The sequence below is a fragment of the Hetaerina americana genome, unplaced genomic scaffold (genome assembly GCF_022747635.1).
Source record: "Hetaerina americana unplaced genomic scaffold, ioHetAmer1.1.p SCAF_2, whole genome shotgun sequence".
Classification (NCBI taxonomy): domain Eukaryota; kingdom Metazoa; phylum Arthropoda; class Insecta; order Odonata; family Calopterygidae; genus Hetaerina; species Hetaerina americana.
The window spans coordinates 79,865,573-79,893,482 of record NW_027286763.1 but is presented as its reverse complement, the minus strand read 5'-3'; the positions used below and the strand labels follow the sequence as shown (position 1 = coordinate 79,893,482).

The 27,910-nt window shown below is 36.5% G+C and overlaps 1 protein-coding gene across 1 annotated transcript in view; it reads right to left on the bottom strand.

The window, feature by feature from the left end:
- LOC139687683 (guanine nucleotide exchange factor DBS) overlaps positions 1–27,385 on the bottom strand; it is a 52,489-nt gene extending 25,104 nt beyond the window's left edge. Inside the window, exons 1-10 of the mRNA XM_071584931.1 lie at positions 27,194–27,385; positions 20,602–20,685; positions 20,376–20,490; positions 19,511–19,601; positions 19,313–19,426; positions 18,503–18,619; positions 13,901–14,026; positions 12,158–12,369; positions 8,780–8,900; positions 2,700–2,813 (exon numbers count right to left, since the gene is read on the bottom strand). Of these exons, the coding sequence (XP_071441032.1) occupies positions 2,700–2,813; positions 8,780–8,900; positions 12,158–12,369; positions 13,901–14,026; positions 18,503–18,619; positions 19,313–19,426; positions 19,511–19,601; positions 20,376–20,490; positions 20,602–20,685; positions 27,194–27,215 (1,116 nt within the window). The 5' untranslated portion in view covers positions 27,216–27,385. The remainder of the gene's footprint in view (positions 1–2,699; positions 2,814–8,779; positions 8,901–12,157; positions 12,370–13,900; positions 14,027–18,502; positions 18,620–19,312; positions 19,427–19,510; positions 19,602–20,375; positions 20,491–20,601; positions 20,686–27,193) is intronic.
- Between the last annotated feature and the right edge of the window lie 525 nt (positions 27,386–27,910).

Sequence of the window (27,910 nt, the reverse complement as noted above, 5' to 3'; positions counted from 1 at the left end):
ACCCTCCACTTGTCATTTAACAACCAAAATCCTTGGCAAAACCTAAGTACAAGGGTTGTCTGGAAAGTAGTAGCAGTTCATGTTGTGTGGAGCATTTGCAATGCAAGTAGCCACCACTCAATATCAAATGCCTTCAATTGTTTGTCTACTCACCCTGTGTGAAGTTCCACAATTCAGCCATTGTTTTGTTTGCTTCTGTGAGTGTTTATCAATTCTTTAGTAAATTGAAACTGTCTCCACTTGTCAAGTTGGGGCTGTGATCAGATTTCTCAATGCAAGAAAAGTGTGACCATGTGATATTCACAATCAATTAAAAGAGGTTTATGGAGGCAATGTTATTGATGAGTTGTCTGTTTGGCATTGGTGTCTAAACTTCAACTTGGGAATTGAGAGCATCCATAATGATGAGCTTTTGGAACACCCATCAGTCATTACGAATGAACTGCTGAGTTCAGTTGACAAATTCATTAAGAATAACGTTCATTACACTTATTGAAATCAGTTAACAGTTCCTCAATGTTTCATGCAGCTATTCAGGAAATTTTCAAAGACCATCTCAAGTATGAGAAAATATGTTTGAGGTACTGAAAAGTTACTAAAGAACTGAAAGAAGGGATGACTACTATTCTAAATAGACACAACAGAGGAATATGAAGCTGGAATACTCATCTCACCTTATGATATAAGTAGACATTCTCATGGTGACTGTGTAGAAAAATAGTTTAACACAGATAAAGTGGTTTTTCAAGAAAATATGTACTGGTTATTTTTCAATTCCCCAATGAGTACTACTTTCCAGATAGCTCTGGGACTTGCATTCACTAGTTCTTCATCCCCTATTCCCTCAACAGTCTTCCTTCAATGGATAAGCAAATCAAACCCAACATTATATTGTTAGCTTAATTAAATTATAGATCAGGTAAAAAAACACATATTACTGCATCCTCTTCTGTCAAAAGCAAGTTTGTTTCTATAGCCATGGTCTAAGAATAATAAGAGCATCATTAAATGCAATCAAAATATAACAAAAGAATAAAACCTTTGCAGTTAATTTAAAAAATATTAATTATAAAATGAAATTAAAAAATTTACATCAGCAAGAAAAAAATATATTTTTAGAAGATAAAATCCAGGTTATAAATGAGTAAGTACCACTATTATTATATTTTTACAATTTACTGTGATTACTTGCCAGCCAATTCCTGCAGTCTACAACAATTATCTTAGTCAGCAGTTATATTGTAACACTAGGCAAGATGTTACAGATACAAAGGATGATGGAAAAGTTGAAAAGGAATTTCTTCACATTTTTTGCCAACTACATTTTTGCTAGAGCCATGTTTAGTATTATAGGTCACAATATGTGGGAAAAAATCCTTCCTGAAGAAAAATGTGTACCTCATTTCACTATGTAATCTGCGATACACTTTAATTCCCCAGAATCCTGAACTCTGATGATTGAGATGAAAAACAAAGTCACAGTTAAAAATAATGGCAAGAATATCTGTTTACAAAAGCCTCCATTGAAGACACACACGAGAGTGCTTTTCTGTAAAAACTAAGTTGATGCCTGAATAGCCGAAGGCTATGCTCCTCACCCCACTTATTATGATAGCCTAGCCAGGGGTAATCCAATAATCTTTCATCCCCTCTTTGGCAAAAAAAGAAATTTTTTCAACAGATTCAGGCTTGAGGTCGTGGAAGTTCATCATAATGAAATAATGGACAGTTTGCACTTTTCCACAGTTTATTTAACGTACGACGCGTTTCAACTCACAGAGTCATCATCAGGTACAAACTGATGTACCTGACTGTACTTGTACCTGATGATGACTCTGTGAGTTGAAACGCGTCGTACGTTAAATAAACTGTGGAAAAGTGCAAACTGTCCTTATTTCATTATTTCAAAGAAATTTTTACCAGTCTGGCACGCAAAAGAACATGGGCTAACTTCTTCAAATTCAATGGCACACAACTTTCCAAAATACAAATATCAGGACACTCTGAGATGCTCATCATCCTACCGAATGAGCTATTAACATATGCAATATGAAAATTCAATGTCTTAATAAATGTATCAATTGGCAATACACTGTTACCTTCACAAGCTGCAAGCCACATTGAGTAGTCAAGCTAAAAGTACAAGGACTTCAAGCCAACAGCAATTCGGCATGCAAGCAGAGTAATTACAAATGGCATTAGATACATGCCCACATAGCTATTTTTATGGCGAAATATAATTTTGTAAAACATAAGATGCTCTGGCTTTTTTCATCCAAGATCTTACCTTCAGTGAAAATATGAGTACGTTGTGATGAAAAAATTAATCAGAAACACAATTTAAATGAACTTTTAAGGAATATATCAAAATGTTATCACTACAAAGTAGCACAACACATTTTGCTCCTCTTACAGCAATAGTGATAAAAGAAATTTTCGTCATCCATCCACCCATGATTACGCTTATGATAAACACTTAAGCATGTTGATGGCATACAAAAGACATCTAAAGAATCTGTATACTCATGACACATTTTGAGCAAAGACCCTCCCTCCGCCTGGCTCCACTGAGGCACACAAACGATGAAAGAGAGAAACATAATCCCAAGAGGCATCACCCATATTAGATTCTAATTTGTTTCCAAATTCACCTGTAAGGAGGTTTGTCCCAAATGAGAGGAAGGAATATGGGAGCTCACCGTGATGCGTCCTTCCAAAAGTGAAGCCTCGCGTAATAGACCTTCAACCTTTACAACTGATTCCCCAACCTCAGTGGTCTCCGCTAACTGACGAGCAGCAGCATCAAGGCTTGCCTAAAATAATTATTGCAACAAAAAATTCTTACTCATGTGATAAGCTAACATCAATGTATCCCAAATAAAAACAACAAGCAAATCAGCAATGTATCCATGAAATCAAGTCAAATATTCATAAAAATTTAAGGAGAAGGTTCAACAGTAATGTTTATTTCAAGCACTCAAGTTTCCCACACACAGGATGTGATAGTTAGCAATTTTAAGCACCATTCAAAGAGCCCAATAATTTTACATCAAGACAAGCTTTTTATAAAAAAAACTGAACAAATCATATTTCACAGGCAGTTTAATCATTTCATTGCATACTGGAAGTATACTTGTAGCTTTCAACTGAAAGCTATAAACAAAAGCATCTTCGTCTGATTTTTTGCAATCTGAAAACTCATCAGTTAAGCAGTTCTAAACCTATCAAATTCCCAGTATAATGCATGAAAATTAATCAAAAATTTAACATCATTTACTGTCCGCAAATTTAAGAAAATTTAGCCTGGCATTTGCTCAATTTTTTGTGATGGACAGTGTATCTCCCTCCAAACCTAATGTACTGACAAACTTTATCATTGCTCTCAACTGAGGATAAGAACTTAGCAAAGAAGAGTATCTATGCATATAAGGTCTCTATTTCCATGAACTGCCTTTAGGTAATCTTTGATTCAACCACTGGCCCTCCGCCAGTTTATAGAAATAAAAAACATGTATTTTTGCATTAATTTTATGTTTTAGAGCTTCTGGTCTCTTATCAACTGCATTGGGATAGGCCAAAAACTTCAAAATTTCATTTGTAAATATGTTCCTCAAGTGAACATTCAGTAGGGAATGAAGGTTTTCTGGGACAGCTTATCCAAGCAATGATATTCTAATTATGGTATTACTGTTTCTAAAGGAATTCCATAGAAAAGGAACACTCCATTGACATTGACAATACATACACTTATTTCAAGCATACAGCTCTTATTTCTTTTGTTATATTCATACATCTCTCACATTTCCCTGATATTACATTACTGATTGCCTCATTACTCCTAATCAGCATATGATTCCATGATTTTTAGATAAAAATTTATGACAATTAAAACAAAATGTTAAATGCACATTTATATGATAATTAGATACACATATTTAGAATGATTTTCTTCAATTTTCTTGACCTTCCTCTTGTTTCACTAAACTATTCTCTGATCTGGTGCATTACATTGCTATTGCAATGCAAGCATTACTACTTTCATATTTAACGACTGACTCATGGAATAATTTTAAATCCATGGAAATTTTTTTATAGTTGATTTTGAATCCCTTGCCTTCTATTTCTAAATATTTCAGAGCTTCAGAGGAAAACTTCTATTCATATCATTTCATTCATTCAAAATTTATGAATTCTAATTAAATGACTTCCAAGACTCAATCATTAAACTTAGACCAACTGCATTGATTTGGCCAACACGTTTAACAACACCCAACTGGTTCAACCTTGTCTACACGAGGGGAGACCCAAAAATAACACGAATGTTGCTATTGATTCCCTAGTTCTCAATATATTTACATTAAATTTTGTTCACCTTCAAAGTATTCCCCATTGACCACAATTCACTTCTCCAAACGATGCTTCCAATGTTCGAAACATTTCTGAAATTCATTTATCGCAATGTCCTCTAGGCCTTCTAGCGATTTTTGTTTTACCTCCTCCACAGTGTCAAAACGCTTTCCTTTCATGTCCCTTTTGAGTCTGGGGAAAAAAATGAAGTCACAGTGAGCTAAATCCGGTGAATAGGGGGGGGTGGACAATTGATGTCATGCCGTTTTTTGTTAAAAACTCATCATGCATCATGGAGAGGGTGGTATGAGCCTGAGAGTTGTCATGATGGAAGAACCAGTTGCCTGTGTGCCAAAGATCTGCTCTAGAATCCTCTAAATTGAACTTCATGAACTCCAGACATCTCATAGAGTTGATCAATGGTTCGGCAACGGTCTTCACGAATGAGGGCATTGATACGCTACGTTTTCGTCAGTTCTGGACGTTGAAGGGCAGCCTGAATGGGGTTGGTCTTCAATTGACATTTCACCATTTTTAAAACGTGTAAACCACAAGTAGACCCTGGTTTTGCTTAGGGCAGCTTCCCCATAAGCAGTCTTGACCATTACAATAGTTTCCATTGCCAATTTCCCCGACAGGAAACAAAATTTCACTGCAGCACGTTGCTCTTGATTAACTGCCACCACATTTTTTGCCGAAATGAAAAAAAGTTGATTCACTGAAATAGCTCTCACGGACGGACCGATCCAGTCACAGCGATGGCGCTGCACATACTGATGCAGGTGGAGTGAGTCTGACGTACGACCGGCCAAACAAAGGCTTCCCCCACTCTCGCTCCCCACTGCAACCCAATTTCCATTACTTTTGGGTCCCCCCTCGTATGCTCAAGCTAAAATGAACAAATGTTTTTCCATTACTATCATATGAATCACATTTTTTTCTTTGATGCTGGGGTGCGATGCCCAGTTATAAAATAGCTGCTCTTCAGGAATTTACATTTCCTGAAGGCTCATACAGTTTCTGAATGGTAAACTTGCAAGGATTTAATTTTCATATCGCTACTTGCATTGGCACAAAATAGCAATGTGAGGCAGTCTGTCTTTGTCTTATGGCCAATTAATCAATTTGCCTCTGCTATTAAATAGGTTGATTTTGGCATCTATTTCCAGAAGAGACCCATTTCATCAAAATTAAAAATCTGGTGTGGTAGGGAAATAACCCTTAAAGTCTACAAGGTTCTTGAAGTCACCAATGAAATTCACTGCTGCTTTTGATTTGCAACTGGCTGCTTCACCATGCACATATGCTGTGGATGCCGATTCTTCTCTTATACTTCTTGAACCGCCCATGGCTTTCCTCAAACACTTCTTCTTTGGCAATTGATGACCCTTGAATCTTTTTGACAAAGTCAGCAAAAACCACCTTCCACCCTTTCACATATAATGTTCTCCTGAATAGCATCACCCTGGAATTGCTTTTTGTTTATCCATATGGGAAGCAACCTTTCAACATTGTTGAGAATACTTAACCTTTGCGTAGATATTCCTGTCACTCCCTTTTAAGCATCTATCTTCTTAATTTTATTCCTGAGGATAGGGCAAATCATTGACATCAACCAACTGTATACGCATGCTAGATCAGCCAACCTCACACCTTGTTCTAGCTTTTAAATGATTATACTTTTCATTTCTATGGTTATTTTTATTCTCTTAGAGCAGTTTTCTTGTGGATTTTTCTTCCCGGAGATTTTGAAAAGATTATGCACACACACATAATTAAACTTTGCATAAAAAAATCACCAATTATGTCAGAACACAAGTTTAGAAAAATGTGTGACCACTAGCAACACTAAGATGCTGGCAGAAAGAGTGAAAAAACACACAAACTGAAGCAGCAGGCACACAATAATTCCAGGAATTACCCTTTCCTTGTCACTTGTTATGCAAAAACTCGCTTCATTAAGCAAGTCACTTAAAAAAATATTTTGCTCGCTATGCAAATTAATCACAATTTAAGGTGTTGATTTTGCAAGGTTCCACTGTATTTTAACTTTTAAATAACTACTTCATCCTTCTAGATTTGATTTGGCAATGGAATATGGTAGCTAAATAAAATTGTCCACATTTTCCACATACTATAGTTGGCATAAAAATTTTTCATTGGATACAAATTTGCTTTTTGAGCTCAATGAAATTATCTAGTCCCTAAACTAGACAATTATTTCTGCAACATAGCAATTTGTACATAAGCAGGACACATAAGTATGTACAACAGTGAAGTCAATAAATTCAAAAACATACACAGCCAATGAACTATAATGTTGTAAAGCAAGGCTTTAAGCATAAGTATACTTCAAGAATACATATATGAACCTGTGATACACAACTTTCATATTATATGACTCTAAAATAATTGCCATGCAAAACGAATGGAAGTATATTGACAGTGCAATACGATTTATGACAAAATAATGAAGCTGGCCTGAATTGATACTTCTGCACAAGACCAAAGAGCATAATTGTAACAAATAGTGGAGAGGCACGAGTTAAACATTTTGCTATTGCATTTAAAAGCCTAAGTAAAAAAATGCATAACTATGTATGCATATGAAAAGGACTTATGAAAACCCATTAAGTAATAATCAACACACAATACACACTCCACAAAAAGCATGATTTTTTCAAAATGCATTTGCTAATTGTCACCAAAAACATGACAACTACGCAATGGCAATTGAAAAAGAAGAAATATTGGTTACACAGAAGTACAGTTGAACCCCTGTAATCCAAATTTAAGGTATCCTATCCTAAATATTGTCAATTCATCCAAAGCAACTCCTAAAAAATCCTCTAAATCAAAGATACTCAACAAGTTTTTAACTTTTAAAGGATTAAGTATGCATCAAACAGCATTTTTTGCATGAAATTTCAAGGAACATTTAAACAATGACTACTCACGGACCTGGCAAACAATTGCTGCAGCCATAATTTATTTCAAGTTACACATTTATTAACCTACCTTCATTATTTTCCTCCATTTAGAGCAATTTGTGTACCTATTTGTATCAAATATTAGTGAATGGAGGCTTGACAGTTGCTTTGCCTTCAACTAAAGCAACATCAATAATGGGAAGCTAAAACCACCCCATTCATTTTATAAATGTGACTTCTTCCCATACTGTTTTCTCAAGCTCAATTAAGTGCCTCTCCATTGGATAGCATGTAAGAAATGTTTTTTATCTAAATAGATTCTGATTGCTCTATTTATTTCTAATACTGGGTGAATTCTTAAGTACATTATAACACCAAACCAAAATTATGAGTCTATGAAGTTGTACTATCAATGATTTGAGATATTTGAAACAATTTCATGTTTATGTCATACTGTGCTGCATTGATTTGACCGAGAGCCATTCCTGGGACCATAGCCATTGCTTATTATGGTAAGATGGCATGTGAACTGATTCGATGACCACTTTTTTTAATGTTCAGGAATGGATGAAACAATCCCTTAAAGGATCCGAGCAAGGGTTGCAAATCCCATTATCACCATTATCCCTGAAAATTATCATGCTAATCAATAATATGAGAGGCATCATTACAGCAATCACTGCCACAATCTCTGAACTTGTTCTTCAAAAATGACTGCAATATGGGTTTACACAATGTTTGTCTCCAAAATATTACATCAGTTTCCCAAGTATTTCCTTAAGAAAATTTCCTAATCAAGTTTCAGTCCTTGGAGGTGAAGACCTTGGGATGAACATTTACACATTTCTTAAATAAACATCTGTCTCCCATGCTGAAGTTGTCACAATTTAAATTTTGAGTACATATAAAATGAATATATATATTTGAGCTAATTTGAGGCAGTTTAAGTATAAAAGTCAAACCGAGAATCACAGCTCGAAGGGTCCTGAATGATTGAAAAATTTCCCCAGTGGTAGTGGTGAACTAAAAATTTACTTTATACCACCAAATTATATGCTATTAATTTCATTAGAGGTTCATTGAATTTCTGATTGAAAGAGGAATATGCATCCACTATTAGCGGGGGTTAAAACTAACAATTGCAGCTGGCTATGACTGCTCCTTAATAGCTCCAATAATTTCAATTTGTTGAAGCATTTTACACCCTTATTCAGTGGTATTATGCATATCATATATACCAGGATGAGATATCCCTACATCCTGAAGACTTTCACGTTCTACAAAACCTGGATCAATGAATCAGCCAGGTTGTTAGAAATGGAGTTTAGAGGAGTTCAACTGTGACAGTATTGTACCCTTTAAAATAATTTCAGTGCAATAAGTAACAACCTTAATGCATTAGAATGCACAACTTTTTCAATAAGCAAAGCCAGTGCAATCGATCAGAAGGAATAAGAATGAGTGAATCATACAGACTATGGGGAACTGGAAATAAATCCTACCTGAAGCTCACGAAAATCATACTCAAATTTTCGAAGTTCAAGGCATTGCCTCAGCCTTGTTGAGTGAATGCTCCAAAAGTCATCAAATGTTCTTTCAGTCTCCTCCAGTTGGACCAGCAATCTAATTTGGTTGACAATAATAAAGGCAGAGAAAATGAATGTGTATAAGGTGCCATGATATTTACAGCGCGTGAGTAATTACGAAGAGCAAATGAAGCTTATTTGTGGCAGCTAAAACTTTATGGAAGCTTAACCTATGATTTTAAAAAAAGTAAGAAGTTAACCTTTACAAAGCATGCACGGCCTTAATAAATTAAATTAATGTTTTCTACAGAAGTACACTCGTGCAGCCTATCTGACACATTTAAAGTTCATGTTTTGACATTCCTCAAATTACTACTACGTCAACTGTGAACAAGATTTGCATCTATCTTCCTAATAGCTACTCGGTGTTCAGAGAAAATGCTGCCAAGCTGATCATTTAATCTGCGCCAACAGTGCAGGGAATTCCCATGCAGCATACTATTGGCACATACATTCCTCTTATTTCTTACTGTTTTTGAATCATTTTAAATTCTAAGACAAATTTAATAATCACCATCACAAACAGTATAATTATTTAAACCAATGACCTGCAAAAATGGTTACAAACCACAAGACTGTCAAAATTAATATTAGTAATGAAAATATGGCAATTATCAAACAAAAAGTTTCAAATTTTATAGTGTATTGCATTTAATTACATATTTAAGTGGCACTTTTCATTTATATGATGTAAATGATTCTAATGATTGCAAGTAAATATCATACATGAATGATGAAAGCACTATATTATGTTGACCATATTTTTGTTTTGGGAGCAGTTTGTGGGCTAATTTAAACCATACTCTTAACATATGTAAACTAAAATCCTAATAACTACTATTAAAACCTGTTAGTTAAAGAACTATGAAGACTATACTTAAAGTTACTATGAACTGTAATGGCAAAAAGAAAGATTTGAAAAACTATACATGAAAACTGATGTTTCTCTTATGCCCTTGGGATATGAATTCCACATTAAACTATGATTTTTATCAGGCGATTTGAGTTTTTAGAAATAACTTTGCAAGCACATTTAAAATTTGCATATATTAGACAAATAAGTAAGAAACTAGCACATCAAAACATTATGAATTAATATAACCCCATGAACATGCTGCAAGATCAATCACCTAAGACCATAGAATGTATTATAATGAAATACTGGTGTAAACAAACACAGGATTGAAATGAATATTCAGATTCTAGCCCTGTATAAAATGAGCAGTTTATGATTTTCTTGAGGAAAATTGAAAAATTCAATTTATAAAATCAGAAATATTATCCTTCTAGAATAAATAATAAAAGGTGCATTAATAAAACCCAACACCTTCAGCAGTTTAGATTGAAGGTTTGACTTGTAATGAATGACTGCAATAGCACATTATAAAAATGAACCAAAATACCACCATCTTTCACATTTAAAATGGAACCGATAAGTGGATAAGTGATTCCACTACCATGGGCTCAGATGATGTGCACATGCACTGTGTACCAGAAAAGTTACGATAAAAATTCATACTTCAATTTACACCTAGTGACTTATCATCGGAGAACTAGCAATGGGCATTGTGAGTTATTCCCTCATTAAATCCCTCAATAGAATAGAATGTAACAAATAGTGCCAGTGCAATAAGTTTTAAGCTTTCATTATTACTTCAATGAACTAACTTTATGCAAAGATTTCCAAATGCATAAACAATACACCATAAGTTATCATAACTTTTGTACATTGTACCCTGATTTCATTTGCTTCTTCCCTCCATGCCTGCTACCAGATATCTCTGTCTAACAAACATTCCTACATCAACCCATAAACTAATACAAACAATATGATTTAATAATGAATGAACAAGAAAAGGTTTTCTTCATTTACTTATGATTCTTACTCTTTAAGCTACCACAAATGTAAGGAGCAGGGGGTGTTAGGTAACCAGCCATTAGATTGATTGTTGAATGGTGACTTCTGCATTTGGGAAGTTCAATTTCTCATACGTCGCATTTCCTACTTACATGGTATAGAACTGTGTAAGGGAAAAATGATTTCTTAAACAGAATGGTTCTGAAGTCGGTTTCTCTTAGCTTCCCAATCTGGTCCAGTCGACCAATGTATTGTAGCACTAGGATTATTCCCTATGCATCAGTGTATTTTAAAAGCAGATAAAATGAAACATACACAAATCAAAAGTCATATCACTGTGTAGGAATTACCAAGGAATATAAATAATATTATCATACAAATTCACCTGTGGTCACCATATTTTGGATAAACCCAGTTATAAAAGGATGTACTGCAAAGCAATCCTATAATTTATGAGTTTTCACTGAAAATTTCTGCAATGTGCATGTGCCGTCTTTATTAATGTCCTCATTGCACTGATCCTATGAGTATAATACTATTCTGCAAGATGGAGACATCAAAGTTCACCACGCTCCCCAGTTTACTGGGCCACTGGTTTTGTGTCATTCTCCTGAGTTTAAAATGCTAACACAATGCCATTGTCAATCATTTAATCCTAAATAATCGATATTTTTGATAAATAGGGTTCATGTTACCTTATCTTTTTTTTCTATGGTCAAAATTAAAAATGTAACATATATTATGGGCAAATATTTATACTAAGCTAAATTTTCAATCAATTAAATGATGTAATTTAAGTAACACTATAACAAATAGCACATTAGGTCTACGGAGTTCAAATCAATGTGAAAGAACATTAGGTATACTTTCAATGCATTCAAATACTTATTTGGTCAAATATTCATGCCTATACATATGTATTTCATATGAATGAATACAACAGAAAAGCCATCAAAACATTTGATATTCTGTGACAAGGGAGTGATTTATGAAGAAAAGGGCAAAACCTTTTCATGATAACTCAATGAGGCACCTCCACATTTGTCAAGGTTATCAACAGAAGCAAGGTCCACAAAAGAAGTTTCCCACTCAATGGGAAACTTCTTTTTTCCAATGCTTCAATCGCCGGTCCTGCAGAAACCAACACAAACAGCTTTGAATGTCTCCATGGACACTTCTACATAACTTAACATGCCAATTTCCAATCAGATTAATAAGTTTATCAATCATTTTTTGTTATCTGAGCACCTATTTTCTCCAAATTATGTTAATCCCGAAATAATTGCATCTGTCGCATTATCAATGCTTTAGAAAGGAAGAAAAATATATAATTTTTTTAACTTATAATATTACTCCAAAGAAACTGGGAAAGCCATCAGTATCTAAGTATCTGGAGCTATTCAGTAATATTCTATTATTACCATTCATTAAAGTACCTTTCAACAGCAGTAACATTGAGCAAACGATCCGGGCATGTCCTGTAAGCCTCAAACCCAGGCTGTTCCACAGGCAAGGCATCTTCAGAATGATTGGGAAGTGTATTGCATGAATTGGGCACAGTAGTGCACCCTCGGAGCTGAGTTAAAAGCGTTTCCCCATGGCGTGCAGCTCCTAGAATCTCATCCTTCAAAACACGATACTCACGACCCTGAAATGAAATAAGTGGTTAAAGTAACTCAATGACTAAGAAGTCATCAAGTTCAAACTTCCATCAGTAATGAATCATTTACAACTATTCAATGCATGCACACTTTCAGTAAATTAAGTCTGGCACAGCATACAATGGTCAACAATAATGACAGGTTTTAAAATGTCTCATTAGACTGAACGTTAACTTTAACCTCCAGTTAAGGCCAAAACTCAGTTTTATGACTGCTAGTTATGTTCAAAACTGACCTTTAACCAAATAAATAATTGACAGGCAATGTTACTCTGGTTAAAATGCACACATTCACTCATGAGCACTCTTATTTGTTTATTAAATCAGATTTTTGGGCAATCTACACATTATAACACTCACATTAACCAACGATTAGACTTAATGAGACATTATAAAACTGGGGCTAACTTATTCTGCCAATTCCTATTATTATTACACCTTGCATTTCGATAACTAGGGCTAGCAAGTAAAGAAAAAGAATAATTGAAAACAATAAAAATGTATTATTGTTTCCAAATACTTAATTAAATACAAAATTAGTTTCATTTTTTCAAATTGCCACCATTTTGTTCCAATCGCTTCTGATATCCTGAAACAAGCTTCCTCAAACCCTCCATGTAAATTCTACCTCCAAGGATTTTAGCCAATATTGCATTGGGATTTTCAACGCTTTGATTTCCATGAATAGTTGAGACACAAGACAGTTCTTGAACTGTATTGAAATACAAAATCCACAAAACAATTGCCTCTCTCCTCATTAAAACAGTGCCAAGTAGTATGATCAGACGTCATTCTCTTGTTATTTAATTTTTAATTTTTTTAATTTTTGGACCCATTTGACCAATGGTTTCCTGGGTCCACTTTTATTTTACTTCACAGTTAGTTGGGGATTCCTTTGAATCTCTTGTTATTGTGAGCACTTGCCAACATTTATGGCACCCATCACGCAGACAGTTTATGTTACCCAAGAGTGTCAGCAACAATTTTGAACAATGCTGCCATCAAAACTTCTGGAAATTATATGGAAGTACCAGTAATCATAAATTGACAATTTTCTCTCATTCTCATTAACACACTCAACAAGACTGTCATTCTGGATACTACATCTGTCATTCTTCTGTTCATCATTAAAATTTGCACCATCTTCCCAAATACACAATGCTAAAGCAAACAACAATGCAATCATGACAATATGGTGGCTACATGCCTAATAGACCAGTTAAAACTAACTATCACGTTTGAAGTTTATGCCATTTACAGTCAATTGGCTGTTACTTTTCAAAGTTGCCTCATATCATTCTTAGCATTAGCCATTCTGATATTTTAGAATAAATCACATCATCAGGATTTAGGATCATATCCTTACAAGGAGAATCCTTGCAATGGTGACAAAAACTACCAAACAGAAAAATAACACTGAGTACAAGTTATATAAAATTATTTTAAAAACTGTTGGTTCTGAAAGCATCTTTTAAGGACAATTAACTTTAAAGCAATGTCAATTTCCAATAGCAATCACCTGCATCTCCAGCAGTTCCTCAGTAGAGTCAACGTCATTTGGGAATGCTGTCTCCTGAAGGCGACGGGTGAAGTCATCCAGGTTGGTTGACACTTCATGTGTATTATTTGAAAATTTCTCCAATGCCTGGATAAGTAATCAAGGTGCACAAAATTAAATTCACCTTACAAGACAACTCTTATTGACAGAAGTTGAAAATTTATACAAGCTGATAACAGAATATTGGGACTTGCCTTCCCATTTAAAACAGTAGAAAGGGTCCTATGTAGACTTTCTAACCATATTCAATAAATTAGAACTGTGGCCATAACACTTCAAGATTTATTGTTGATGAATAGGCAAGGTGTGAGTAATTCATAAACTTTCATTTGTCAGAATTTAGTGGGTCAAGTGCAGAGGAATAATATCTATCTGGAATAGCTATAGAGGAATATATCACAAAGGCAATTAACTGTCAATGACTATAAGTGAGATATTGAATATTCCTATGCTTTTTTAAGGATTTACTTACTTCATATGTGATAAATGAAAATAAGAAAGAGTAGCAAGGAATGGGGATCATGAAATGCCCTTTTACTCTTAAAAAAATTCTAACTTTGCTCATGTGATTATATTCTATTGTTTCAAGCTTCACTTTGTGGAAGTATTTAATATCCATACTAAAAAGAAAGACTCGTACTTTTCCACAGATTTTATTATACGGTACAACGCGTTTCACCGACTTGCTGCATCATCAGGTACAAATTTGCAAAACAGACAGAGCAAGAATATATACCCTCAGGACTGAGTGGGGGCAGGGAGGGTTGGAAGGACCTGAGAGGGGTGGGGGCTCGCAGGTGCGTTGATGGGTTGTTTTGACCATTTCCAGGCCAGTTTCTCGGAGAGGAGTGGGGAGGGGTATGGGTACAATTGCTCATTACAAAGTGTCGTGTTGGGGTTTACCAAGTGCCTTCTTATCTCTAATTGCTCGAGAGCGTCCATTTTTAATCCTTTTGGGAGTGTGTGTAATATCTCTGGGACAAAGTCATTGCTGTGGTCGAATTCTAGTAAATGCTTGGCGAAGAGAGAGTTGTTATTCTGATTTTTGTGACACCTTGCGTGTTCCTTGAGTCGTAACTTGATATTCCTGCCGGTCTTACCGACATAAACGCTGTTGCAATCCTCGCATTTCAGTTTATGAATGCCTGATTTGAGAAGGCTATCCTGGGTGTCTTTTCCATTGGCTAGAAGTTTGGAGAGGGTTATGGGTGGGTAGAAGGCTGCTTTGAGTGAGGTGGGTAGGCAGTTGGAAATCCTATATGAAAGATCACCCAGAAATGGGATCGAGCACCACTTAAAATCTTTAGATACTGCGGGCTGTGATACGAAAATGCTTTTTATGGCCATTGCTTTTTGTTTTTTCCGTAGTAATGTGTCAACTAGTTTGGGGTTGTAACCATTGTTGGTAACTATATTAGTGATATTCACGAGTTCAATGTTGAAGTTTTTGGGGGAAAGGGGAATGTGTAGGAGGTGGTGGATCATGGAGTGGAGGGCTGTGTGTTTGTGAGGACCAGAACCAACCGACAGTTAGACTCCTTCCTTAATTTCCTAAACACTCTTCATCGGAATATCTCCTTCTCCATGGAAAAAGACGTCAACGGCACCATCAACTTCCTCGACTTGACAATCACAATTAGGGATAATAGACACGAATTTGCAATTTATAGGAAACCCACATATACAGACCACATAATTTCTAATGATTCCGCACACCACTTTTCTCACAAACACGCAGTCCTCCACTCCATGATCCACCGCCTCCTACACATTCCCCTTTCCCCCAAAAACTTCAACATTGAACTCGTGAATATCACTAATATAGTTACCAACAATGGTTACAACCCCAAACTAGTTGACACATTACTACGGAAAAAACAAAAAGCAATGGCCATAAAAAGCATTTTCGTATCACAGCCCGCAGTATCTAAAGATTTTAAGTGGTGCTCGATGCCATTTCTGGGAGATCTTTCATATAGGATTTCCAACTGCCTACCCACCTCACTCAAAGCAGCCTTCTACCCACCCATAACCCTCTCCAAACTTCTAGCCAATGGAAAAGACACCCAGGATAGCCTTCTCAAATCAGGCATTCATAAACTGAAATGCGAGGATTGCAACAGCGTTTATGTCGGTAAGACCGGCAGGAATATCAAGTTACGACTCAAGGAACACGCAAGGTGTCACAAAAATCAGAATAACAACTCTCTCTTCGCCAAGCATTTACTAGAATTCGACAGCAGTGACTTTGTCCCAGAGATATTACACACACTCCCAAAAGGATTAAAAGTGGACGCTCTCGAGCAATTAGAGATAAGAAGGCACTTGGTAAACCCCAACACGACACTTTGTAATGAGCAATTGTACCCATACCCCTCCCCACTCCTCTCCGAGAAACTGGCCTGGAAATGGTCAAAACAACCCATCAACGCACCTGCGAGCCCCCACCCCTCTCAGGTCCTTCCAACCCTCCCTGCCCCCACTCAGTCCTGAGGGTATATATTCTTGCTCTGTCTGTTTTGCAAATTTGTACCTGATGATGCAGCAAGTCGGTGAAATGCATTGTACCGTATAATAAAATCTGTGGAAAAGTACGAGTCTTTCTTTTTAGTATGGATATTACTCATGTGATGTCCATTGGAGAATAAGTGTACTCATTGGGGTGAAGCTTCACCATTTATTTGAAGACAGACGGTCATTTATCATGAATGTATACAACACTCCGATGAAAATAAAAATTGGTATGTACGAGCAATTATTGGGAGAATTCATGGAATTTGAGGAGGAACATTGCGTTCCTTCGACATCATCAAAAGAGACAAGATGCTCAAGACAACAGAAGTGCTTAGAATGGACTAGAATGACATAAGAATAATGTGTCCCTTCTAAAACAATCAGGCAATCAGAAAGCAGGAAGAAACTCTTAAAGAAGGGGTTACTGCCATGTTCAAAGAACCTGAGGGTGCAAACAAGAAAGCTGTTCATCAAGACATAGGTATGAAACATGGCGCTCTACAGATCAGAGACATGGAAAAATGGTGAAGCTGACCAGCAAAGATTGGAAGCCTTTGGAAGATGATGTTAGAGGAGAATACTGAAGATTATATGGACAGACAAACAGATGAATGAGAAAGTATATAGAAGAACAGAAAAGGAAAGGACCATTAGGAACACTTTAGAGCAAAGAAGAACTAGATGTGTTGGACATACCTTGAGGCAAAATGGATTAGTGAGATACATAATATAGGGGAAACTTGAAGGGAAGATCCCATGAGGAAGAGTAAGAAACAAGTACAAGGACAAATTAAGAAGAACGTAAAACAGAAGCTCTATCAGGATGTGAGGGAATAAACACTGAATAAAGAATGGATGGTTACAATAAACCCGTCTTAAGATTGAAATATCATCAAAACTATCAAAAGCTGCCAAATTAATTATTCTGTAAAAGCAATTACCCAAGTGGTACGACATCACAACTTCTGAAATGTCCTCAGAACATTTACCATAATTCCTGTACAAAATGATTTACTATAAACATCAAGAAAGGGACAGAACTGTAGTTTAAAAATGTTGATAGGATATACTATAAAACCACAGTGATCAATCCATATTTGATAGGTGAGGGTCCAGCTCATCTAGCACTAACATACTATGCCCTAAGTGCATGAAATTCACACCTCAGAACACAAGCTGTTACATACTGATATTGTCCAATGCCATTGGGTATCAAAAGCCCCTTAACTTCTGCTCTGCTGCCCTGAAGAAGCCAGCACGATTGCTGAGGAAACTGTCAATGTCATTGGGCATCTCTACTCATCACAAACCTGATAAGCATCAATGGAGTACAAAACGATGTACAATGCAAACAGTCAAAAAGTTTAATTATCCCTCCAAGAGCTACACCAAATCGTAAATGATTTTCATTTTCTTTTGTATGAATAAGTACCACTATCACTTAATTTAAATATTTGGTGCTAACGAATGAGTTAATAAATTATTAGCATTAATTTAAGGTTTTGAAATCCTTTTATCATGGGAAAGGATCCATTATTTTGCAAATACGGACAGTAATATTAAAAAAATGAGTATCCGTATTGGTTTAAGTGGTCACCCGTGATCATCAACTATTAACTAAATGAACTCAAAGTTCATCCTTATTTTTAAATAGTTTCTGAATATGTCAAAAACTTTAAGATATTACCCATTATATTAAACACACTCTTGACAATGGCCCACAGAGAAAACTAATTAGACAAGGAATAAACATGTTATGGTCAGTTGCTCATCTGCATACAATTGTTGCCATAGAGTTCATCTTTAGAGGAGAACCAGCAAAAGAATTTTACTGCTAATCAACAGACTGAGTTTAAGTAACAGCCATTCAGGGAGGCAACCAAAGCTGTCATTGTTATCCATATATAAGAACAATTTAAAAATAAACAGAAACAGGCTCTTGGCAAGTTGAATGACTAAAGTAGCTTTTATAACCCCACTGGATTCACCAGGGTTTTCACTGCGGATTTTCCATATCTTCAGTGTCTACAACAAAATTAAAACACTCACCACTCTTTGCTCAATCCATTCTTCATGGTTATATGGGATGCAGCCATCTAAATCCTTGGTGAGTTGATTCTTTTCAATATACTCATGAAGTTCCTCAATGCAATCACAAACAACAACCTATAATATAAATTATATTTAAAAATTATAATAAATTGAATAAATAAACATGTAATGATTCATCAATCTCAAGATAGACATTATATGTACCTTTAACAGATTATAATAATGCCGCAGCCTAAAATTGCATCATATCATGCAAGATTTATGGCATGACAAGAGTATTAGAGTTCTTTCAATTACTATAATTGCCATTAACATAATTTATAATTAATTTTTGAAGATTTTGATCAGTCTGTTTCAGAATTAATCTAATTTTTTTAGCAGTGTGATATGTGATCGCACCAAAACTTTCATGAATAATTAAAATTATTTAAATAAAAATTACATGGGTTACGGAAGGTGAAATTAACCAGTAATGAGGTAGGGTATCATACAATGGACATACAATTGACATACAAATTGGACTAGTACCGTTATCATCATCGCAACTGCAGGTATAATTAAAACTTTAACATTAATAAATCTATCACTTTTTAAAAGTTTCTGGAGCAATAAAGAACATTGGAACACAAGAACAGAGACAAAGAATATTTCCATTTTCCACTTAATTACGAGTTAAGAGTGATTATTAAGTGGAAAATTGTATTACTCTTCTTCTCTGTCATTATGGAACAGTTACACCTCATCACACCTGAATCTGTAATTAATAACACCGAAACAATTGAATATACAAGGCATAGATATACCAACCTTAAACCTGAACTCCTCACGGAAAAGTTTACTGCTAACTTCAGATATTGCTTTCTGCAAGAAACCTGCAGGTCTTAGAACATATGCTACATGAATGATACCAGGAAAGAACCCCTACAAAAAGAAGAACTGTATCAGTGAAAATGGAAAACATTGAGAAATTGAGCAAGTGCATTGTCAAAGAATATTAACTCTTACCGAAAGTTTAAGTAAAACGGTCTTCACAGAATTCCACTTATCATTTCTTCTATCAATTACTAAGACAAACCCAACATCTGCCTCATCTAACCTGGATAAATATTTTTTTCCATAAGTGACAAAAAGTTCATTAGTTATAAGTATGTTATTCTCTAGATACACATTTAATACCACATCGCCATCCTAAAGAACCTATCAACTCATTTAAAAATTATAACTATGGTCAAAGATTGTCATTGGTCTACGATAAAAACATGTATGCACACTGGTACATATATAAATGTTCTGACATTCCATAAAAGTATAAGAGGCTTCATGATCAATGGAATATTTATGGGCACTGACATGAGATTTTAGACACACTGATTATATCATATGGACTGGGTAAAAAAATGTAAAACAGTTGCTTCAAATACAGGCACTTAATAATCATATCAGTCCAAATGTGGAAGGCAACTTTACAGCCTCCCTAAGCATAACATTCTCTATGAAGTCCTTCTCAATGAGCCACTAAAGGCAATAGTTACATGGCAGAAAACTTTATCCTCTCTCATAATTAAATGGCTTGGAACTCGGCATGGAAAGTAGCTAATGGGAATTAAAACTTTGTTTAAAGTGTCAAGAATATCAATTTGTGATTTAGCTTGAACTTGACATTTGTGACTCAAGGACAACATGTGAGAATGTATCAGTTACACCAACTACATTTTTAGCAAGTTACTGAGCCTTGGTGTCAATTATTAAAGCTGGATAATGAAATAACTAACTAAAAAGACCGTAGCACTAATTCCATGAATGTGATGCAGCTCGCTTTTTTCAGTAACATCTAATGGAACATAACCCAAAATTTCCATTGTAAACTTACGAGGGAACAGATGTAAGATAGAGAATCAGCTTTTGATACCCTTCATCGGCAAGACTACAGAAATTTCCCAGATCAGGAAATGTTATAATTGGCCGGCCCTCTTTTGATTTTCCACCTGAAGAAAGAAAGTACGCTCCATGTAAATATCACTATTATTAATCACCTTGACACCAACATGGATCTTTTAAGAAGAAAACAAATTGATAAAACATTAGGAAAAATGTACCTGAAATAATGGCAAACTGTCCACGTAGAAGGTCTGCCACATCAGCCACAGTGAGGACACTGTCAATATCATCCATCGTGTCATCTGAAAAGGAAAGTGGTCCATATTTAACGTTTCAATTGACAACATGTGGTAACAATAAATCCAGCAAACTACAGAATTAGTGGCATTCTTTCAAATATTATTCGGAAAAAAATAAGTAAAATTTTATCAAACCACGAGGCGAATAAAAATAGAAGAAGCAATTAATTTAGCAATAGACAATAAATACTATACCACGCATATGTATATTTTATTTATCTATGTTTGTATAATATTTCAGAATGAACTAATGGCATGATCACATAAAAATGCATAGGACTCACAGCTCTTAAATTCCACCATAGATGCAGATTAGTTGTTTCCAATGTACATGGTATTTTAATATGCTTGCGGTTATGTACCTCAAAAAGAAAGGTGCGGCAATCAACGTCAACCTTGTATTCTCCTTTCCCTCCAAACAATACTCCTACTCACTATATAATTCAGTTAACTGATACGACACCAAGTTTGAGAATACGGAGCCATGAATTCATCAGGTCCGAAGATCAACCCAACCTTCCCAAAATTTGGCATATTTTGAATTAAGGAATTAATCTTCGCTACACGAACTTCTGGGGGCGAGCTTTAGATTGTATAGGTAAACTCATTAGCATGTCATTTCTCAAACTTAGTAGTAAATATCTCAAACAGTTAATAACAGAACAGTATATTGTTTTGAACGAGTACAAGGCACTTACGTGATTTTTCCAGAACGAGTGCTGCAGAGAAGATATTTACAATCAGCCATTACTGGTCCGGGACCCTTTCAGTGAATATACTAATTCGATTTTAAGATTTTCAAATCGCAACCTGCACCTTTCTTACACTCCCGCTCATCTTTCTACTATTAGTATTCCTCATTACCCACTTGAACGAAGTGCCATTGAAGTGCTATTTCGGGATGACCTTTAATTTCCGAAACAGGGAGCCAAAATAATAGTTTCTCATCACTCTGCGTCCGCTACAACAAGAAATCTTTTTGATCGTTTTTCTTTTCGCGAAGACACAATTGATAAAATAAAATCAATATATCACTATTATTTGAATAAAAAAATCCACGCGTGAAAATATAGTTGTTTTCCTAATCCGACCTGCTACTGATTCTGCTTCATTATTAATTAAGTAAATATTGCTTTGTAAGATGAAAATATATTTAAAGCAATTTAATATATGAAATTTTAATGTATTGAGCTTTCATACAAGCTGGACATATACTGATTTACTTCAATGTCATCACCTAAATCGATAGAAGTCTAGGATTTTAACTTATTTCGAGTTGAACTTAGTACCTCGAAACTTAGTGCGTTGCCTGCCATGTCTCCGGTTTCTCGTACCGCGCTATTTAAAATTCATTTCTGCGGCCTAAATTCAGAGTAGCACGGCGATTCTGGCTGTGAGGAAAGAACAATGGGAAGGAAATATACTAAACACTTCTTTTAACCGTTCGGTTGATTACTTGAGTAGTTTAATACAAGTATGCATCATATTTCTTTTACAAAGAAAAAAAGTAAATGTGGAAGAAGAAAATTATAATATACGATTCATAATCCTCTGTTTCAAATCCGAAAACTTTGGCATTATTATCATTAAACTTGACCTTAAATATTTTTTTTCCAAATTAAGATTGAAATTACCGCATTGCATGGCAATTATAAATCTGCGCAAATACATTAAAAGTGCGATACTTACAAAACCGGGCAAAGGTGGCCAATCTTACGACAAGTGCCCGAGTGTATGAATCATAAATAATGTACTCCATTTAATTCTTTCAAAAGGAAATCCAGTCAGCGGATTTGATTCCCTTTTAAAAATCAATGAGATCTATGTGATAAAACGATATTTATTTCACTCAAAATTCTCCAACACTTTAATCTGCCACCATAATCGCTTATTGGACTCCTTTTTGAGAAGGCTACCGAAATATTTTTTCTGTATAAAATAAACTCTGATAGCCCAGATTATAAAAAATCCTTTGGTCAATCATAAAAATATGCAGGGAAAACACGTTTTTGAAACGCTCATAACAAAAAGTATGTCTAATATATTTTGTGTGAAAACAATCATCGTTTCTTAAGTGATATCGTCACGAATATAAATGTACTCCTTCGATGTATTCTACTTAAAGCTAGGTTTTAAGCGTTCCCCAACGACTATTAACTTATAAGTATCAGGAGAGCTTCCTCTTTCTTTGCCCTGCTTTGTTTCTTTCTTCAGTTTTACGTAGCTTCCACTTACTTTTATCCTTTTTAGACAGTATGAAGATGGGAAGACTACTATCTTCCTTCCTCTACCTAGCTTACCCTTCCGTGATGGCCTTCAACATCCCAGCAAATTTTAATATTCATCATCCACTTTTTCAGGTTTTCCAGATTTTCCATAGTAACTTGCTTTCTTTTCCCACTCTATTTAATTTTTTTATGTTTGTCTTCCTTTCTGAACAACTTATTTTCTCCATTCTCCGCTATATCTACATCCCAAAAAACCCCTCTACAGACTAACCCCTGTATATGCTCATCCCCTACACCTAGCCTTAAAGATCGGGTTTCATATGTATACAGCGCTACGATGCATGTTGAAGTCTTAACTATTCTTTTATCCACATCTTTACTCAGTGTACTCATCAGCGATTCTCTTCTTGTTGTAAATACATCTTTCTCTAATGAGTTTCTTCTCCCAATGACGCCTCTACTATGCCCTCCTATAAAATACTTCTCAAATACAATAAAGTGCTCCACCTACTCTAGTTTATTCCCCCCTTTTTAAATATTTAACTTAGATTCCGTACTTCTGGAGAATATCATTACTTTTACTTTTTTGTGGTTAATTTACATCCTGCACTCTTCGCATTTTTCCTCTCAATACTCAGTAATAACTGCTACTCCTTAGCTGTATGACTCACTATTGTTTGATCACTTGTCTTAATGATTGTCTTAATGATTTCGCCGCACACTGTTATTTCCTGAAAGAAATTCCACTTTAATTCCCTATCATTAAACCTCAACTGTAGTTCCCATAAACATATGGATCGAAGTACATATATCTGACAGTGCGTGCATATATGCATTTATAAGGATTAAGAGGAATTATTTCCCTTTCATTTAAATTTGAAAATTAGTTCATTTAAATTGTCTTGGCAGAATATGCACTTGCTTCAATTAATTTACCACTTGAATAACAAAAACTAAGTGGGGTAACCATTCCTCACTCCAATATAATATTCAATTTACATCATAAACTGCAAAGATAATAACAAACCGCATACTACATCCTGCAATGCATATCGGGATTCATTACAGGGCACTGCACTTGTCCCAAAAAGATAGAACAAAAACAGTGGCCGTTATAAAAAAACTAATTAAATTTCGCGAACACTAAAATGGAAGGGTATAAAACATCAACAAGATAGAAAGACGTTCATGCACTAAAAAGTACGCATGGAAATTAGTATTATCCCAAAATGTTCAGCGTAAAGTACATACATTTTAATTCTTTCCTTGTAACTAAGTAACTTTCGTTATATGCAAAAGTGATAGGTTGTAGTTGAACATTTGATATATAAATGAAACACTGAGAGAACAAATATTCAAGAAACTAAAAAAAATCACTCAGAGCTCCCTTTTGGAAAAAACAAGTTTCTGATAATTTATTACACAACTGAACTATTGAAATCATGTTGAAGTGTAAAACCACGAAGAATTTCTGCAGATATTATAAACAAAACATTCCCATAATGTGCATTTGCTTTCTAAGACTGAGTTTTCATTGGTTTTCAATTACTTACGAACTTCTGCTGAAGAATGAATGTGTCGGTTTATATCAAATTTCAACACCTTCGTCTCATCATTGATATGACAAACTTTGGACGAATAAAAATAAAACTTTTACCGACAGAATCGATTGGATGAAAACAATAATTTACACACGAAAGCGCCTTGGAGGGAGTTCAGGCTTGGTCAAGTCCTCGCTGTGCTCCGGCGGTCCGCGGCCTCTAATTTGATTAACACTCAAAGGATTGATGGCACTGATTTTTTACACTCGGCCAAGTGCTCTCATTGATTCCCTTCGCAGCTGGGCAAGGCGTCAAAGGGAAATACATCACACTAAAAAAACAGCATTTGTGGTCGTTCCAGCTGAACATGGTTCAACTTCAATGAATTGTTTTCAATGAAAACTAAACGAGTTCACGTCCGAAAGTGCTAGGAAATTTTCCAACCATCTTCACACATGAAAGTATCGTATTAGGTGAAATACACGGGTGAAAGCTTGGGCAGTGTTCTGATTCCACAACAGCGCGACTCAATCTACAATATATGCACCTGTTAACGCTATTCATGATGCATCTTGTTTCGCTGTCCTCTTGGCAAACAAAAAGAGGGTTGAATACTGTCGATTTGGGAGAGTCTTCCACAGGAGATCCGGGTACTTAAACTTCTTCATCTACTGTACCAAACTATGCTCAACACATGCTCGCCACATACAGACAGGGGACAAGAGGACGGTAATATAGATATGGAATCCACCCGTTCTAACTCCTTCCGGGCCCAACGTTCCATAACTTCGGTGATAAAACGGGAACCGGTGTGTCAATGTGGCAAGGCCATTTGCCCAACTATTAGATTAAGAAAAAATTTACCCGAATTGTCAATTTGATTCGTCCCGGATTTTTTATGTGATATCATTGACCAGGCCATTTCCTACAAATGTTATCTTTACGTAAAGCGACGCCTACACTCGAGGCTGTTGGCAGTCGGCGCCAGTCGGCGTCAGCTTCGGCACTCGAGTCAACCAACGCTTGAGTCACCTCTTAAACGTCCGTTCACATTGTCTGTCGCCCATCCTACGCCGATTAAAACAGAACACATTCCTCGGTAAAGAAAAAAACGTTACATTTCCACGGACGCAAATTCACCACGTTCACCTGCCCCAATTCTAAGATGTTTCCAACGGAGCGCTCAAGTTTTTCTCGGGGGAATATTCTTCGTGGGGGCAAATGAAAAAGCAAGTGAGAAACGTATTGAAAAAATCAAAACCAGGGTTCAGCGTGGTGGTGACAATGGTGGGCGCTGCATGAAACTCCTGCCAGGATCGCTCAATTCTGCACCCTGAGGAGAAAATCACTATCGAACACACTGCGAAGAAAAGCAGTGTTGTGGATTTTTTGGCCAACTTTTCAATGCGCCAACGTGTGAGCTCCATTGTTTACTTGTAGAAATCTAAATTATGGATATTATTTATTTTTTTCAATTTTTCTGAATGGAACAGTAATAAATCTACGTAAAGCAGAGGTTCAGAGCGTGTTTATAAGCTTTCAGTTATTTCAAATATTTGGGCCTGAGACCATTCCGCGAAGCTTGGGAAGAGAATTGACGGCCGGGTGCTACGTAGACGAGTTTGCAGACATTTCAGGAGAAAAATATATACACGGTTTTAAAATGAACTCGTTGGTTTTCAACATCGACGTGGAATACATCCAAACAACGATAGGATTGTATTTAAAATATGTAAAATATAAATCAAATACATAATACTGATAAAATATAGCAATAGGCCTAAGGCGTGTAGTTGTTGGCAGCAAACTACCCCCGACCGCGGGAATTTAACTAGTGATCTCCTACATGTAATCATTATTGGAGACAGTGTGGAAACAATAAATGAACTCATAGGGCAACCTTTATGTGGCAAATTCAAATATCTCCTCGGGCATGCATACCGAGTCCTGTTGTCTATGCAATGGATTATTCTGACCAGATTGTCAGGCGTGTTATTTACTACCTTAACCCCTGATGCACATAAAATAACTACTAATAGTGAAGTTTGTAATAGCAAATAGCAATAAATTTGAATGTGCCAATTGTTTATCCGGCTGTTTGCCTGAATTTGAAAGTGAAGGACAAGGAGTTGCAACCGTGTCTAGCAATAGCCATACAGAACCTTAAAAATATGCCACTGTAATTTTTTATGTCCATGCTTGTCAGTGTCGCTCTAGCTCCGAGAAATACACTCACGGACAGCCATAGCGATCTCGGAGGAAGAGTACACTCCCAAAAGATATTCATAACAATGGAGGGGAAAGCGTACTATTCCATTGAATTTTACTATTTAGCATAACGTTTCATTGATATAAAGCATTATTGATATCATCAACACCTGACCACGGTGAAACAACCGAGAATCAAGTAATAAACCTTTGCGGAAAAGTACGCTTTACCTTATCAATGCACACACTTACACGAAATGAAGCCTGAATCCATAAAGGTAATCCCAAAATAGAGAGCTCCAACACCACACCAACACGGAAACACTATGCACCATCAATCCAGGGGGGACTGCCCCCTTTACGCGGGAGGAGGGCGTATGAAATCTCCCCTGCCACTCCCGTTGGTGCTTGTGTGTGAAGGTGGTGGGGCACTGGTGGAGAGAGAGAAAGGGGGGGGGGGGTGTCGTGGATGTAACGGGCAGGGGGTAATGGCCGGGGGGGGGGGGCTCGTGTGTTTACCGATTCTCCGCATACCGGAGTCAGAGAGCGTGGCCATCGGCCTCCGGCGAGGGCCCGCCGCGTCCTCGTGGTTCGACCTCCCGGCGGGCACGACCACTCCGCTGCGACTCCTCCGGAGCCTCTGGTTGTTGGGTCCTCGTGTCCCCTCGCGGCTTCCCCTCCGGCCGGGGCCCTCCCCGCTCGCTCCGCTGCGGGTAAGCAGGTCCTCCGGGGGCGTGGACGGCAGGCTCACTGCTGGGCGGACACGGAGTGGTCAGTTGTGTGAGGGGTGGGACTGTCGTGCCGTCCGCCGCGCGGAAAGCAGTTTTCTGTTTTCGTGTGTGGCGCGTGTGCGTCCCTTTGAAATCTATTCAACTAGAGGAAAAAAAATGTTTCTAATTGCTAAAACCTCTTACTTTTTTATCTCATCTACATCTCACACATGCCTCGCTCCAACACGGAGCGTGCCGCGGCGTGTATATGGTGTGTTTTGTTGTTTTTTTAAAGGGGTGGTGTGCATGGGGTTGTCGCGTTTTGATCATCCGCGGGAATTTGCAAAAATTATAATGAACGAAAGGCGTGGAAGTCGGACGGGACGCGAAGAAGTGTGGAGGAATGAGTGTCGAAAGAGGGAGGGAACGGGGGGAAGAGGGTTGCTGGAAGGAAACGTGTTTTGGAAAGTAGGGTTTTGAGCGGTAATGTTTTCCCCTCTTCCACACTCTCTTACCCCTTAAGGGTGCGGGTAATATTCCC